The 14,493-nt window shown below is 38.6% G+C and overlaps 1 protein-coding gene across 7 annotated transcripts in view; it reads right to left on the bottom strand.

Annotated features, from left to right (window-relative positions):
* Positions 1 to 14,493, bottom strand: part of POU2F1 (POU class 2 homeobox 1) — a 103,068-nt gene that overhangs the window by 14,085 nt on the left and 74,490 nt on the right. For 5 of the 7 annotated variants that reach the window (XM_069025209.1, XM_069025252.1, XM_069025226.1 and 2 more), the window contains 2 exons: positions 8,951 to 9,077; positions 1,559 to 1,653 (listed from right to left, as the gene is read on the bottom strand). In XM_069025209.1, coding sequence (XP_068881310.1) covers positions 1,559 to 1,653; positions 8,951 to 9,077 — 222 coding nt within the window. The remainder of the gene's footprint in view (positions 1 to 1,558; positions 1,654 to 8,950; positions 9,078 to 14,493) is intronic. The other 2 variants (XM_069025219.1, XM_069025243.1) reach the window with 1 other exon arrangement.

Here is a 14,493-nt window from a genome sequence, read left to right as displayed (position 1 = left end):
TGGCATACTAGAGCATTTTGCTATGCAACTACAATAAATATCTGGAAAAAAATTAGCATCTTGGAAAATGTTCACAGGTGAACAAAATATATTTAGATCTGGTATTGCACAGTTCTGGCTTTAAGTGCAACACAAACACCAGAAACACATTTTGAGTGCATAGCTCTACCTCCTTACATGCCATGATGAGCTGAGGATGAAGAGACAAATCATTTACTCCAGTTAAATTCTAGTCAGTTTAGCTGTGGCTCTTCAGAGTAAAGGTGATTTCATGCCTCTATGTCCTGTGCCCAGTTCTGAAACTCTGGACTCCTTCAGGGCAAATAAGAACAGCCTCAAGTCCAGGCAGCACTACAGTATTATGCAAAGTCTATGCAAAGATTCAGAAAAGGCTCTTCTAAAAGGAATGGCCTACATATAGCTCAGTCTTTGCATAACTCCTTATGTTTTGTCCTGGGTTAGTGCAGTGTTTTGCAGTGCACAGCAGATGGTAGAGGGAGGTCAAGATCTATAATTCCATTACTTGAGAAATAATGTAATCATATATGATCTTTCTAGGATTGCAGATACATGTGTCGCACTTACAGGTTTTTAATATTTTTAAATTTACATTAATCATAGTGGGTAATTACTGCAATATGTCTTCACTAATTTCACCCACTTTGCATAATTTATTCTTTCTTAGTAGTTTTAATTTTTTTTTTTAAACCAAGAATAATCTTTAGTGGGGAATCATGCTGCTAGCTGAGGTATGAACTAGAGGTGAGACAAGTTCCATTTTCCACATGATGCATGAAAAATACTAGAGGTGGTATAATAGAAAATGTAGTTTTCAGAGACTCTGATAGATTCAGGCACCTTATTGCAGACTAGAAAATTCTTATATGTAACCAAGGTGGCAGGAAGATACTGTGTGATATTACATGGTATTTGAGAAACAGCATGAAGCCATGAAACTAAACTGCACAGCAAAACCCAGAGCCAAGCACAACTAAATTTACAGGCACATGCAACCTTAAAATTGCTTTTCTTATAGTCTGAAAGCTTAATCACAGAGCTCTAATATTTTAATATACATCTATCAGAATATTTGAATATTTCATTTCTAACAATCTTTTTTTCACTTTCACAGACGGTAACTGGTAAGACTGGCAATGACTTGGCAGTGATAGCAAAACAACTACACTAAAATAAAGATAGATTGCCACTGCAATCTTCAGAAAGGTACTTGTCAGTAATCTCCTTTGGAGCTTTTTAGGTAGCTCATACCTTGCTCCTCTGAATTTCCAAGAAAACCTTAAAGGAAATCAAACAATGCTCTAGTGCCATTAACTCAAGGTATCAATCATGAAAATTTCCAGCTAAAAATCCACTTTAGAACATTAAAGCCTGAAAAGAGACACACTGGGGTGGGAGCTACAAACCTGAACTATCTAGAAAGACAAATTCACTATTATAGCTACAACATCTATTCAGGTAACTAATACAAAGGGTCCATTCACTTGCCATAGTTTAAATCCCCTCAAAGCAACTCATGAAGTGTAGGAATAAGCCTGACCTGCGAGGCAAGGGTGATGCTTGGCTGAGACTGCAGGAGGTTGGCTTGGCTTTGCTGAGGTAGTTGCGTTAAGAGATTCTGCGCTTGCAGGAGACCTGGAGAGAGAAAAGTGTGTGTTTAGTTTGTCGTTTAAAAATATTCAAACATGAAATGAGGTAAAACGAGGCTCTTGCCAAATGATGGAAAGCTACAAAAAAACCCTGAGATGTGAGCTTTCATTTCATCCCTGCATAGGCATCTTCAGACTTTGGAGTTTTCGGCTCAAAATCCCCTTGCATTTTCCTCAAGTATAAGTGGTGACAGAAGGGTAAGAGGGAGAAGTGTGTGTAAGTCTCCTCTGCAGAAAGAGTTGCTAAAGATCTAGGCCATCCCAGTTCTGGGTGCAGGAATCATTCGCTGTCCCTTTCAGCACTCAGATTTTGGATACACCTCTTCTGGTAACCAACAGCTGACCAAGAATTGCGGAGCCATACAAAAATACTGAGCACCAATGAGATCAAATTCAACAACTGAATACTAATCAAACCCATAAATTTGGCTTATTTGATCACCCTCCTTCCTCTCTGAAACATCCTATGCCAACTGCCTAACAAGGAGGAAACTTTCTGGCAAACTTAAGCAGAACACACCAGAAGACACAACAAGCCTAGATAATTCCCTCCTGGGTCAAATAAAGTAGGAATCTTTTGGAAAAGTAATTGGAATTAAAGTTTAGGTAAGATACTGAACACTGCTCAGTTTTAACTAATAGAATAAACACTACACTGAATACAGGAAAACCCTGCTACTTCGAAAAGGTAACAAGATCAAAGAACAGTTGCAACTGATAGAACCAATATGTATACTATGCTGTCAATCTATGAATAAATTCTCTTACAGTCCACTTTTGTATAGTTTATTAAATCTCTGAGGAAATTGAGATGCCTGCATCTAAATATTTTAACTAGAAGCTATCTAATTTTTTTTGTATTTATTTCTAATACAAAAATTATCTACTTTTAAGGGATGGAATCTTGACAAAAATATACCTACAGTTAGTCAAATAGTTCAAATTTACTGTGAAAAATATTAACTGTTATTTTTTAGGTACCTCCTGTCTACAACTATGAATTTCCACTATAATAATTTAAGAACCTGACTAATTAAACTTACACTTCAACATACCTAGTCCCTAAAACCAGGGAGGAACAACAGATGGATGGACTGCTATGCCACCACCAACTATGTACCACTTAAATTCAACATCATCAGCTGACTGATCTACCTCTTAGCAGAATAAAGGCAGGGGAAACAGAATTTAGGACTTGATAAATACTGAGTGAGGAACTGGATGTTTTATGCGAGGTTAAGGCCCTAAGAGACATGAAAAGAGGGATTACTATGGTTAAGAAGGAGAAAACGTACCCTCAGTAAGGGATACACAAGTACAGAAGAACTATCATCTGACAGTGACACTTGATTTTTGTTTAACAAAGAGCTGAATATGTATTTTAAACAGAATGGGTTGCTATGAAAATGCTCAGGACCTACAGAATGCAGCCAGCTGCTTATGTAACATAATGGCACAGCAGAGACAACGATGGAAATTTGCTTTGCACCACATAATCAATGTGTTCCAGCTGTGTTTTTGAAAAGCCACAGTGAGGGAACAGTGCTGCTCAAGGAACTTCCAAGACAGCCACCTACTACAGCTACATATTGCTTTTTACAATGCAAATATTTGTTCACTTGAAAGATGATTTTAGCTGCCCAGATCTAAATATTAATTAGTGAACAGTCACCTCTAAGTGAAGAGTTTTTGACCTGCACTCACTGACAGTGAATTTTAAATTGACAGCTTGAAAGAGAAAGGGGCAAACCCATCACACTGTCACCATGGAGTGGCTGACCAACAATGAAACAAAAAGCAGGCAGCTGACAGTGATGACATTTGAGTTCTAGTCCACTGGTAACACCATCGATTACAAGTTACTGACTTGTCTTACGACTGCAATCAGAGTAATTAGGACTGGCCTCTTGTGAATTTTTGCCCCCAGAAAAATCCCAGAGGATGTTTTTCTGGCACTAACAATTTTTCTAAAGAACACAAACACAAGATGACTACACTCTTCCTGATTTTATTCTCACTCACATGGTCTGAAATCATTATCATGGAATTATCAGTATAAAATAATCTGAACACATTTAATCTACTCTATTTTTACATAATTTTATCCTAAGTAAGAGGTGCTGACACAAGGTGTCTCAGGCAGAAACTGGAGACAGAACAAGTCAGTTCAACCTGCAGCTGACTGAAGCAATGGTGAGGGGATGGGGAAAGCAGCTGGGCTGTTTTGGCAACGTGTCTCTCCCCCTGATTACAGCTCTTTCAGGCAGTTGCCATGCACACACCTTGGGCAGTCCTTGGCTCTCATGGGGGGGCAGCTGCAGTTGTATTCTTTTCAGATATGACTTGCACCAGTCTAAACTTCTCCTTCATCTCTCTTCTGAGAAGAAACCACTGAGGTCCAAAATAACTTCAGTGAATTAACTTATAGAGCCCATAGCACTGCCTTTTCTAAGCAAACCCACACCTCTCAGGCCCCTGCTGAGATACTGGCATTTCAAACAATGCTGTTTCCATAGACTCATACTGGCACCAATACTGCTTAACATCTTTATTACCAAGAAGGCTGATGGGATAAAATATATTCTCAGCAAGTTTGTGGACAATACCAAATATGGGGAAGTGGTCAACAGGCCAGAAGTCAGGGTCTGGACAAATGGAATCTCATGAAAATCAATGCAAGAAAATGCAGGTTCTTCATGGGGCTGGAATTACCCTGTGCAGCAATAGAGGGTGGGCACTGGCTGGCTGGAAAGCAGTCCCACAGGAAAAAGTCCTGGGGGTCCTAGAGGACAATATGATGACCATGAGCAGTGTGCCCTTGCAATAGACAGCCAACCACATCCTGGGCTGTACTCACAGGAGTGCAGCCAGCAGCTCAAGGGTTGTGCTTTTCCCCCTTCATTGGGCACCTGTGACACCACAGCTGAAGTCCTGCTGTCAGCTTTGGGTTTCCCAGTACAAGGCACAAAGACATCCTGGATTTTGTACATCCAAGGCCCACCAGGGTGGCTAACAGGCTGGAGCAGGTAAGTGAGCTGATTTGTTCAGCATGTTAAGACTAAGGTGAGGTCCTACTGCTTTCTTCAAAGATAGAAATGGACTCTTCTCAAGGATACACTGCAATGAGATGCAGTGGATAGCGGAGCATGGAAAACTCCAACTAGATATAGGAAAAGAATTTTTTTTTAAAACATGATAGCAGTCAACTATTGGGGCAGGTACTTGAAAATGTTGCAGAAACTCCATCCTTGGACATGTTCAACTCAACTGGCTGAGGTGCTGAATGCCTCCTGTAACTGGACCTGCTTCCAACAATTCTACCTGGTCTCCAGAGGTCCCTTCCAACCCACCTGAATTTTTTGTACCTACAGAAGCTGATATTGTACTTGTGTATTTTACAGAGCTTGTATTCCTAACCCTCTGCCCTGGGTTTTGAGAGCACAGTGGTATTATTGCATTAAATATGGCACACAAATCACCTATGTGACACGCTAAAAGAATAATTGCATAGAGGCAGATACAGACCTATGCAAAAGTATGATAGTTTGGAGGCACTTAATTTTTTTTTTAATAGCTAAAGTAAATATATCTATCATCATTCAGGATTTTTCCAGTAATGTCTAAGAGTAGCATGAATAATGGTCCAAGTCAAAAAACTCTTCCTGCCAGCCAACAGTCCCCAAGGACTGATCTGGGGTTCAGTTCTATCTAAAATTAAACAAAAGATAAAACAAACATTCAAGCACAGACTTTTTCAGCATAATTTTTAAAAAGTTGGCCCAGAAGCATAATACATAATTCATCCCAAACTGATCTCCCAAAAGAGTGAGTTTTTTCATGTAAGAACTTGACTGCTTTATCTCTGTCAAAGCTGTTCGTCCTCTCACTAAAAGTTAGCTTGCAAGACAAAGCCATTTACAACAGCTTTCACATGAGTGAGGTCTCAAAGTCTGTATAACACATATGAAAGAAGAAAACAGGACTGGATCTGGCCTGCTATCATCATCCCAGGCAACTTAACAATAAAAAAAATGAAATCACTAAGACAGTCTTTAATAATAAATAGCATTAACTTGAGAATAGGTAGACCCAGTTTCAATGTTTAAAGCTAATTAGAAGCTTGTCTTCCACCTTTGCTTTTCTGGATATTTTCTTTTTAAGTACTATTTCTAAAACTCATTGTGACACACTCTTAGATCTTGACAACTCCTGTTTACAATATCAATTTATACTAAATGCAGCACCATTTCCCCCTCCATTCAGATTTTTACCAGTAAGATTTTTATTAGCAGTATCTCACAAGTAAAAAGGTGAACAGTCGCCTGATGAGGGTAATATTTTTAAGAAGCAGCTCTAATTGTTGTAAGGGATGTTAAATTGATTATTCTAGAGACAGCTCTATTAGATACATGAACAGATACAAGAGGTATAAAGACATTACAAGGTGCTACATTCCTGCTGGTGACTTTAACAATAATATGAGCAACAGTTGCTCTGAATAAGAAAACATTCTAAATTTCTATTTCCATTCAATCTTCTGCATATCTGCTGAGGCTTGAAACAATGCCTTCAGTTATGATGCTAACAATTACCAGCCATGAAAAATGGGAACTTTAAAATTTGTTTCATATAAACCCCTAAATAGCCAGAAATCATGTGGAAAAAGGTGACTATATTAGACATATGATAGTGGATTTATAGGGAAAATTGCCTATCTGCTGCTGGGAGCTATAATGTGTGTGTTGAAGGAAGACAGTAGAATAACATCCTGATTGTTGATTAATATTTTAGGTATTGAATTTCCTAAATTTTTTCAGAATTTGGATCTCAGGTCACGAAGTTCAACCCCTTTAAGAATCTAAATACAATTGCTGATAACTGCAGTGCTCTGTACCCCTCTGCCTCTTCAAGTAAAACACTTCACCAAGTGTTTACATCTTCTACAATCTTGTTTAGAGACACTATTCTTCACTTGTTTCCCTTAAAACTCTTCTCCTTTTAAAAACAGTGTTTCTCATTTACATGACTACGTGGCATACACAAAATATGTAGCGTAGTCTGTAAAGCAAGAAATTTCTTCCAGAATACATAATCTATACACAAATCTGAATTTTCATGTTAGTCATCAAATGTGTACATATATAAATCTCCATGCAGTACCAATGAAGCATCAAAAAAAAAATTAGAATGCCATTGGTTTTGAAGAAAACTCTATGCTAGTTTCTTCAGAATATTTATTATTTTATGAAGTTGACTAATGGAGCAATAGGACAAGAACAACATGGAAAAGTCAGCTGCAACAGCAAATAACAAAATAAAAATACACACTTTCTCAATCTTTCTCATAAATAATAATGTACTGTTTGAGATCCTCTAACAATAACCATGAAATACTGCAAAAAAACCATATCAGAAAGTGATATAAGGGGTATTATGACACACATGTTGCTTTATCATTGAGTGCTCATGAAGAAAATGAGATCTATTCAAGCATTTCAGTTTGGAAGGTTGTCACACACTAATGGCCTATGGTCACAATTCAGCATATAAATCTTCCTACATTTTTGAGCTATTCAGTTGTCCAGGCTGCCCATTACCAGTAAAACATGATGTCTCTAGCTACACTGCGTCACTGATGACAGCAATATGCAGGTCTTAAATTGTACTGAAGAAATAATTTTGCAGTGATGGCCTCTGGAAAAGGTACTATGAAAATCTCATCTAGTACTTATTCTACTTCAGAGATTTTAAACAAACAAGAAAGCCTTGCTTCTTTTCTATAATGCAAACAACTCTTTTTGGGAGATGAATACAATTTGCTACTCTTAGGTTTCCTTTTTGTAAAGCATCTTCAGAGATATTTTAGAAAACCAGCAGAATTTAGTTGAAAAATGTAGGCAGACATCAATACCAATGAGTTTTTCAAAACAATGTTTTTGTGCTTGCTGTTTTCTTAAAAGATTTTATTTAAAAACAAAGAAAAAAAAAAAACAAAAAAACCACCAAGCACCTATTTTAAAGAATTCTTGAACTACATGTTAGTGGTTTGATTTCTTCTAGTACCATATGTTAAGTTTACAAGTTCTGCTTCATTTTAAGAAAACAGTAAGTACATCACTAAATGCTTCCATGACTAGCCTTTAAGCCATTTTCTACCAGTGCTGGTATAAAATCACTCCTAAATCAAGTCCTGTTAAAAGGAAGTTAATTTTGACTAACCCTTTATTCAAATGTGAGAGCATTCAGACAGTAAGAGCCCTTCAGTGTAATGGAAAGCCAGTTCTATCCAAGTCATAGTATGTAAGAAGGAATGATGCATGAAAGAACTGAAAGGAGCAGAAGAAAATGAGGTGCAAAGAGCTGCTTTATAGGACAGCCAGGCTCTGCAGGACTCTTCAAGCATAACAGGATTTGCCTTCTGAGCAAGAATCTTTGGATTACCAGACCTGAACAACTGAGTAGAGTTCATGTAGAAGAGAAAGGGGGGAAAAAAGACCATTGGAGTATATCAGCATAAGAAGCCATGGCTAAATGCAGTTTTCCGTGGGCATCAACAAATGGGGTGCAATCAACACCGTGATGCATTGCAGCCTGAACACATCAGTCCTCAGAACAAAGCTGCTGTACAACATCTTAACTGCTCTGACACACCACCACCTACCACTGCCTTGTTTGTCTTTGGCATGCAAGTCATACCCCGTGCACTGCCAAAATATTATTTTAAGTGCCATTACACAAATCCAGCATTCTAGCTCTTTTCCCAAAGTGTTAATTATTATTTCAGTTTATGACAACATTCAATGTACTCTCTTCAGGCTTAAGTACTTTTCCAGACTCCCACATGGACTTATGATTTTGTAGTCTTTTTCCAGTCTCTCCTGGTTTTGACCGAGATAAGAGGTAATTTTCTTCTTAATAGCTGGTACAGTGCTGTGGTTTGGATTTTGGATGAAAACAATGTTGATAACACACTGATGTTTCACTTATTGCCAAGCAATATTGACAGAGTCAAGGACTTTTCAGCTTCTCACACAATGCACCAGCAAGCAGGCTGGGAGGCACAAGAAGCTGGCGGGGGACAGAGCCAGGACAGCTGACCCAAACTGGCCAAAGGGATATTACACACCATGTGGTCTCATACTTAGGATATAAAACCAGGGGGGAAAAGCTGGCCGGAAGCTACTGCTTGGGAGATGGCTGGGCATTGGTATGAACCACCTGAGTTTCACTTTGTCCCCTAAAAAAGCCATGTATGATTTGCTTTCCTGGCCAGGAGCACTTACCCTGCTGCCCCTGCGGCGTTTGTGAGATGATGAACTGTGCTGGCTGCAAGTTGGTTGTTGGATGCACCAACACAAACTGTTGCAGGTTGAGATTCTGCTGCTGAAGCTGCTGCAAGTGCTGCAAATCCTTAAGGAAACGGGAAGGGGAAAAAAAAAAAAAGAGAGAGAGAAGACAAAAAAAGAAAATTGAAAAAAGAAAAAAAAAGAAAAAGAAAAAAAAAGAAGAAAAGAAAGAGCTGTGTGTTAGACATTTCAGTCAGCAATGATTCCCAATATAAGATTTCCTATCAGCCAGTTATGCTCTAACATTTAGAGGTAAAACTGGATGTCAAACACAGCAGTCCTGCTACTGAACATCCTTTAGAATGGCAATTTGAATATCACTCTTGTTCATAAAACCAAAGTTATTTACTAAATAAACCAGCAAAGTATATCCAGCACTGTTCTGCTTTAAAATCAAAACAAAAGAAAACAAACAAACAATCAAATCAATCTCCCTTCCCCCCAGAATTCAGGAGTTTTCAAATACATTAAACTTATCAGCACACAGATCTCGCAAACTTATTTTTTGAGGATGGAACTCTGCTACAAATCAAGCATATTAGCTGGGAGCTTTTTTTTTGTAACAACAGTTTGCAATTACCATTTGAATCAACAACAGGAAAGCAAAATGTTATGGATTCCTTGTTTGCACTCTGGTTGTTCAGTTTGAATTTCAGAAAGTAGATAACTCAATAAGTAAATACATTTGATTTGTTCTGAAACAAATTACAATAAGCTCAATAGATATGACTATAATTAAAGGTTAAAAGGAATAATCCAAAACACTGCATTATTGGAGAACCCTACTTTTATGTATTTAAACCATTCAGGACTATTAATTTTCTATAATTAAATGACTGGTCTCAATGTAAAATGTTAATCTCTGAGAAACTGAGTTTTCAAGAAAAATGCTTCAACTTGACATTTAGCTGGAGAATGAAAACATAAAGAACTGCTTAAAAATATTGTTCTCCCTAACTAGCCTTTTTCTTTTCATCTCCAAACAGGACAATAACAAGAGCAACTGAAATTTAAAAAACACACTGCGAAGTCAGCCAACGTAACAGCGGTAATCCATGAAAACTATCTAAACATGTGTGTCGGATTTTTCCATCTTCCCAGGAAGAACCTGTTTCAACATAGTCACCAAGAGGTGGATAAAAGCCTGAATGAAGTATTTCCCACACTTGCAACCTCCCAATAAACAAATGAAACCAAGCAGCCAAGAAGACTCTCCCAAAGCTCTGTTTCAGGGAAGTTATTATTCAGGTACCCCTTGCAGAGAAACCCTGTGCAGGTGCAGCGGTGCCAGAAACAGTGCCCAGAATGGCTGCTTGGAGCTGCTCATGTTCACACAGCCACAAACACACTCGAGTTCAAGTGAACCAGAGTAACAAAGAGCTGCTCCTTAAGCTGCTCCCTGGACTGATGCAGGTTACTGAGCACTCCCACAACCTCCTCAGCCAGAGGATGGGAAAAGCCATTCACTGCCAGCAGTGGAGATGGAGATGAGAAGTCAAGACAGACTGACAAGGAGAACTTCTTTCTTACACAGCGCTGTTATCTGTGACCTTACATTATTTTAAATCTGTTAAAACTGTAACTAGAAAGTTGCAACAATCTCCTTCTGGAGATGAAGGGTGGAGAATGTCAGAAATGAAGACTAGGGGAAAAAAAATAGGGAGTCCACTGATTTATGAGACCATAGACACGCATTATAAGAAAACGTCTACTTAACCTGCATTACACAGACACTGGCCATCAATCACTTGGGCTACTTGGCCCTGTAAAGTCAAAAGCATGCAGTGTAATAATATGGTAGACAGACACCAGATGGATTGATCAAGCAATGCTCTTTAAGAAATGGAAACTTCCATCTCATAAGAGAATGGGAAAATTTAAAAAGTGCCCATAAGCAAAAAAGTGGTTTTAAAGTCGATAGTATTGTTTGCTTTCGGAAAATTTCTGAAATAATGCAACCATTCCTATGAAATCAAGGCAAATTTCCTTCTTGAAAGAGAGAAACAGCTGTTCCAATTTTATCCTGGAATTCCGTGTTTCTTATGATTTCATATCCTAATATCACATTGGTCAGAACTGCTACCAAAACCTCTTACTTCTTGATCTCAACACAACATGGAACTCCACTCATTTATTCACTGATTTTCAGTGCTCAGGTGGTTACCTCTGCACATCATGCTAACCCTCCAGCTCAGAGGGGGCTCATACTGGAATGGATGTGAGTTAAAAACAGAAATGGAAAGATCTGGGCAAGCAGACTAAGGTTGTGAACACTGGATGGAAGAAAAGGAAATAAAGAGAGGCTGCAGGATGAAAATAAAGGTAGATAAGAGAAAAAACAGAAACACAAAAGGAAGAGTTGGGAAGACACTGTAGAAGAAAAAATATCAATGGAAGAACAGACAGGTTAAGGACCTCTCCCACCAAAAGCAAACAAATGAAATCACCCCAGATGACCAAAGAGATCTCAGATGATTTAAAGCATCCCCCACAGGAGATGGAGTTACACGCAAGAAAGAATACAAAGACACAGTGGCAGTGTATCTGTAAGATCAAAGGAGGAGAGCTTTTTGTTTAAGACTATAGTATTCATAACACCGGCTACCCAGCTAAGACATGACAGCTCTTATCATCAGGCTCTTACACTTTAATATGAGAAAACTGTTTTTAAATTGAGGCCTCAGGGATAACTGATATAAGCAATCTTATTCTGTGCATCTGCCTTGGTAAATGGTATGTTGGCTAAGTCTTGTTTAAATACAGAAATATAATTCTGCAATGCAAAATGAAAATGATACCTCCAAGGCTAATCACTGCTAAATAGCCCTTCCAGCCCCTCAAATGCATTTGAAATCCAACTTTATTTCCACCTTGGGAAAGTTTTATTATTTAGTTAATTATACCATTACAATAAATCTCCCAATAGCAACCACACGAACAAACCTGACACTGTTTTCCTACACTGATCTTTCTTCCTCAGTGTTAAAATCTGTATGCTAGCACAAGCACATAGAAAGAGATGCAAAGACTTTCAGGGAGACGTGCATGTCTTCTGGTGCTGCCTAGCAATTTAGAAAGATCAAAACAATCCAAATCCTACCTTGGCAGAATAATCTGTCAAGAGCTATGTCTTGCTGTGAGGAAGATTTTTTGTCATAAAAAAAAAAATCATCTAAATTTCTAAATTCAATGCCATTATTTCCAATTACAGCTTCAGCACAAACTTAAGCATCTGTGTCATTTTGAGATTTACATCATATAAATACAGAGCATAGATCCTGAAAACAAGGAAGTTTATAAAGAACCCCATAAGTTGATACACAAATGTTTAGTGTCAATCCCACAGCAGTCCAGGAGCAACACAAGCTCCTCACCAGGCTGCTGCAGTAGAAACCTTACGTGAACTGCAGTGCACATTAAAGATCTCATGCTTGTGCAATTAGTTAATTAAAATAAATATGGTAATCCTCCCGCTGCAGAGCCCTGCCAGCTAATCAATTATTCAAAAATCATCAATTAAAACAAACATTCAGCTATTTGTATAATCAGCTATATGTTTACAATAGCAACACAAACAAAGCTGAGCACTGCTTATAAATCCTTGCCAAGACGGATCAAAAAGCATGGTGCTATCTACCTATGAACCTAGACAGTATATGTTTTCTGTAAGTACCTCAAATTATATCCAACACCTGCACAATTTATGCCCTGTGCTTTCATCGTAAGGAGCAGATAACAAGATTCAACCAAGCTCATTTATGTATCAAAATAACCCATCCTAAAAGACATTAATTGTAAATTTAAACATTTAAGTAATTAGAAACATCAGAAAACAAGTACAACTTTAATTTGTTCTGCATATGGCAACTACATCCTATTTTTCAGAGAGCCTTTAGATCACTCGTGCACAAATCAGACAATGCCGCCTTCAGGAACTCTTATTTGACAGCACATGCCTGATCTTTTCAACTCCTCTCAAACACTCTCTGAAGATTTTCTAAGTTCTGGAGAAAAAGCCAGTACAAAACTAGTAATTGTAAATGCTTCACACATTTTCAGAGCTTCCCACTGGAGTGGGAGAGCAGGATTAGAAACATTTCACACACAAATCCCATTGGTATCCACTGCTTTGGTGGCCTATTTGACAAACATAAGGCCAGAAAGTTCACCGTACAGATTTTGTTAATATTAAATTCTAGTCCACCACACTTCAGTGAAGCAGACCTCGCTATCTTAAGCTGCACACCTGGAAGACAAGAGGCCTATGGATTACTTGTATTTAGGTTAAAAGACTCACATCCCATCAAATGGGAGCTCTGTGACAGATGCATGGGAAGATGTTAGAAGCTATGACCAACAACTTCCTTGACAAGGATAATCTCCATTCTCTTCTTGAAATCTGTCTGTATTAGTGCCTACAGACAGTCTCAACAAAGTTAAGGTAGGATCTTGAGAATTACAAGCTTCCTTGAATGCTATATCCTTCAGTCATCTCCACATTCTGCCAGTGAAGTGGAATCCTCTGGTAAAAGAGGTGTTATTTGGTGATATGACTTCTCACAATGCAACAAGAGGTTCACTGGGAGGAATCTCATCAACATAGCAACATTGGCACTGGCCTTTTAAAAACAGGATGGCACCACTCTGGCCTCTCTAAGGACAGCCACAGAGGTCAGAACTTCTAGACAAACACCACAGAAATTCATCACTTCAGCTAATGAAAACCTGATAGTACAGCCAGGCTATTATTATGTGGACCAGCACAGTAAAGGATTGCACATTTCACCACTGGACGTCACAGACAATCGCGACATTTCCATTCTTGTCCGTAATCAGACTTCATGTTCACTTTTTAGACACTTCATCCCGCTTAAATGCAAGAGAAAATAGCCTGAACAGAAAGCATCAGACAGTCTTAAAGAACCTGCTCACTCTAAGAAGCAGCAACTTTGAGGATTATATACCTCACACACTTTGCACAGCTGGACTAATCAAACTGATTATTATGTACCAAGAACCTTAATCTATGGAAAGATGGACCTCAGCATGAGCACGACAACCACTGCTCATAGGACTCAATCTATCTAAGCTGCACATTTGATTAGCGTTGTCCACAAGTCTCAGGAATTTCCACACTACATACACTAGGCACACAGTGGCACTGAAATCTCCAAACTGAATTAAGCCAATCCTGGAGCACCCAGGAAGTTCCTTACTGCTTCTAGTAAGGAGAACATCCACAGCAAGCAGTTCTTCAGAATTAACAAGACGTTAGTACCAGACCATGAGACTGGACAGATTCCAACACCAGACTCATTCTCCAAGTTTTTCTCCAGATGCACAGGAGTGCCCATTCTTTGTCACTGAACTCTGAGCATTAAACACCTAGCCAAAATAGCACACAAATGGGTCAAGCCAAACTGCTGCTCTTCAGCTCTATCATTTTACTTCTAACAAGCACCATTTGGGGCTCACAACCA

Source organism: Aphelocoma coerulescens, chromosome 1 (assembly GCF_041296385.1).
Source record: "Aphelocoma coerulescens isolate FSJ_1873_10779 chromosome 1, UR_Acoe_1.0, whole genome shotgun sequence".
Lineage (NCBI taxonomy): Eukaryota > Metazoa > Chordata > Aves > Passeriformes > Corvidae > Aphelocoma > Aphelocoma coerulescens.
This window is presented reverse-complemented; position numbering and strand designations above follow the sequence as displayed.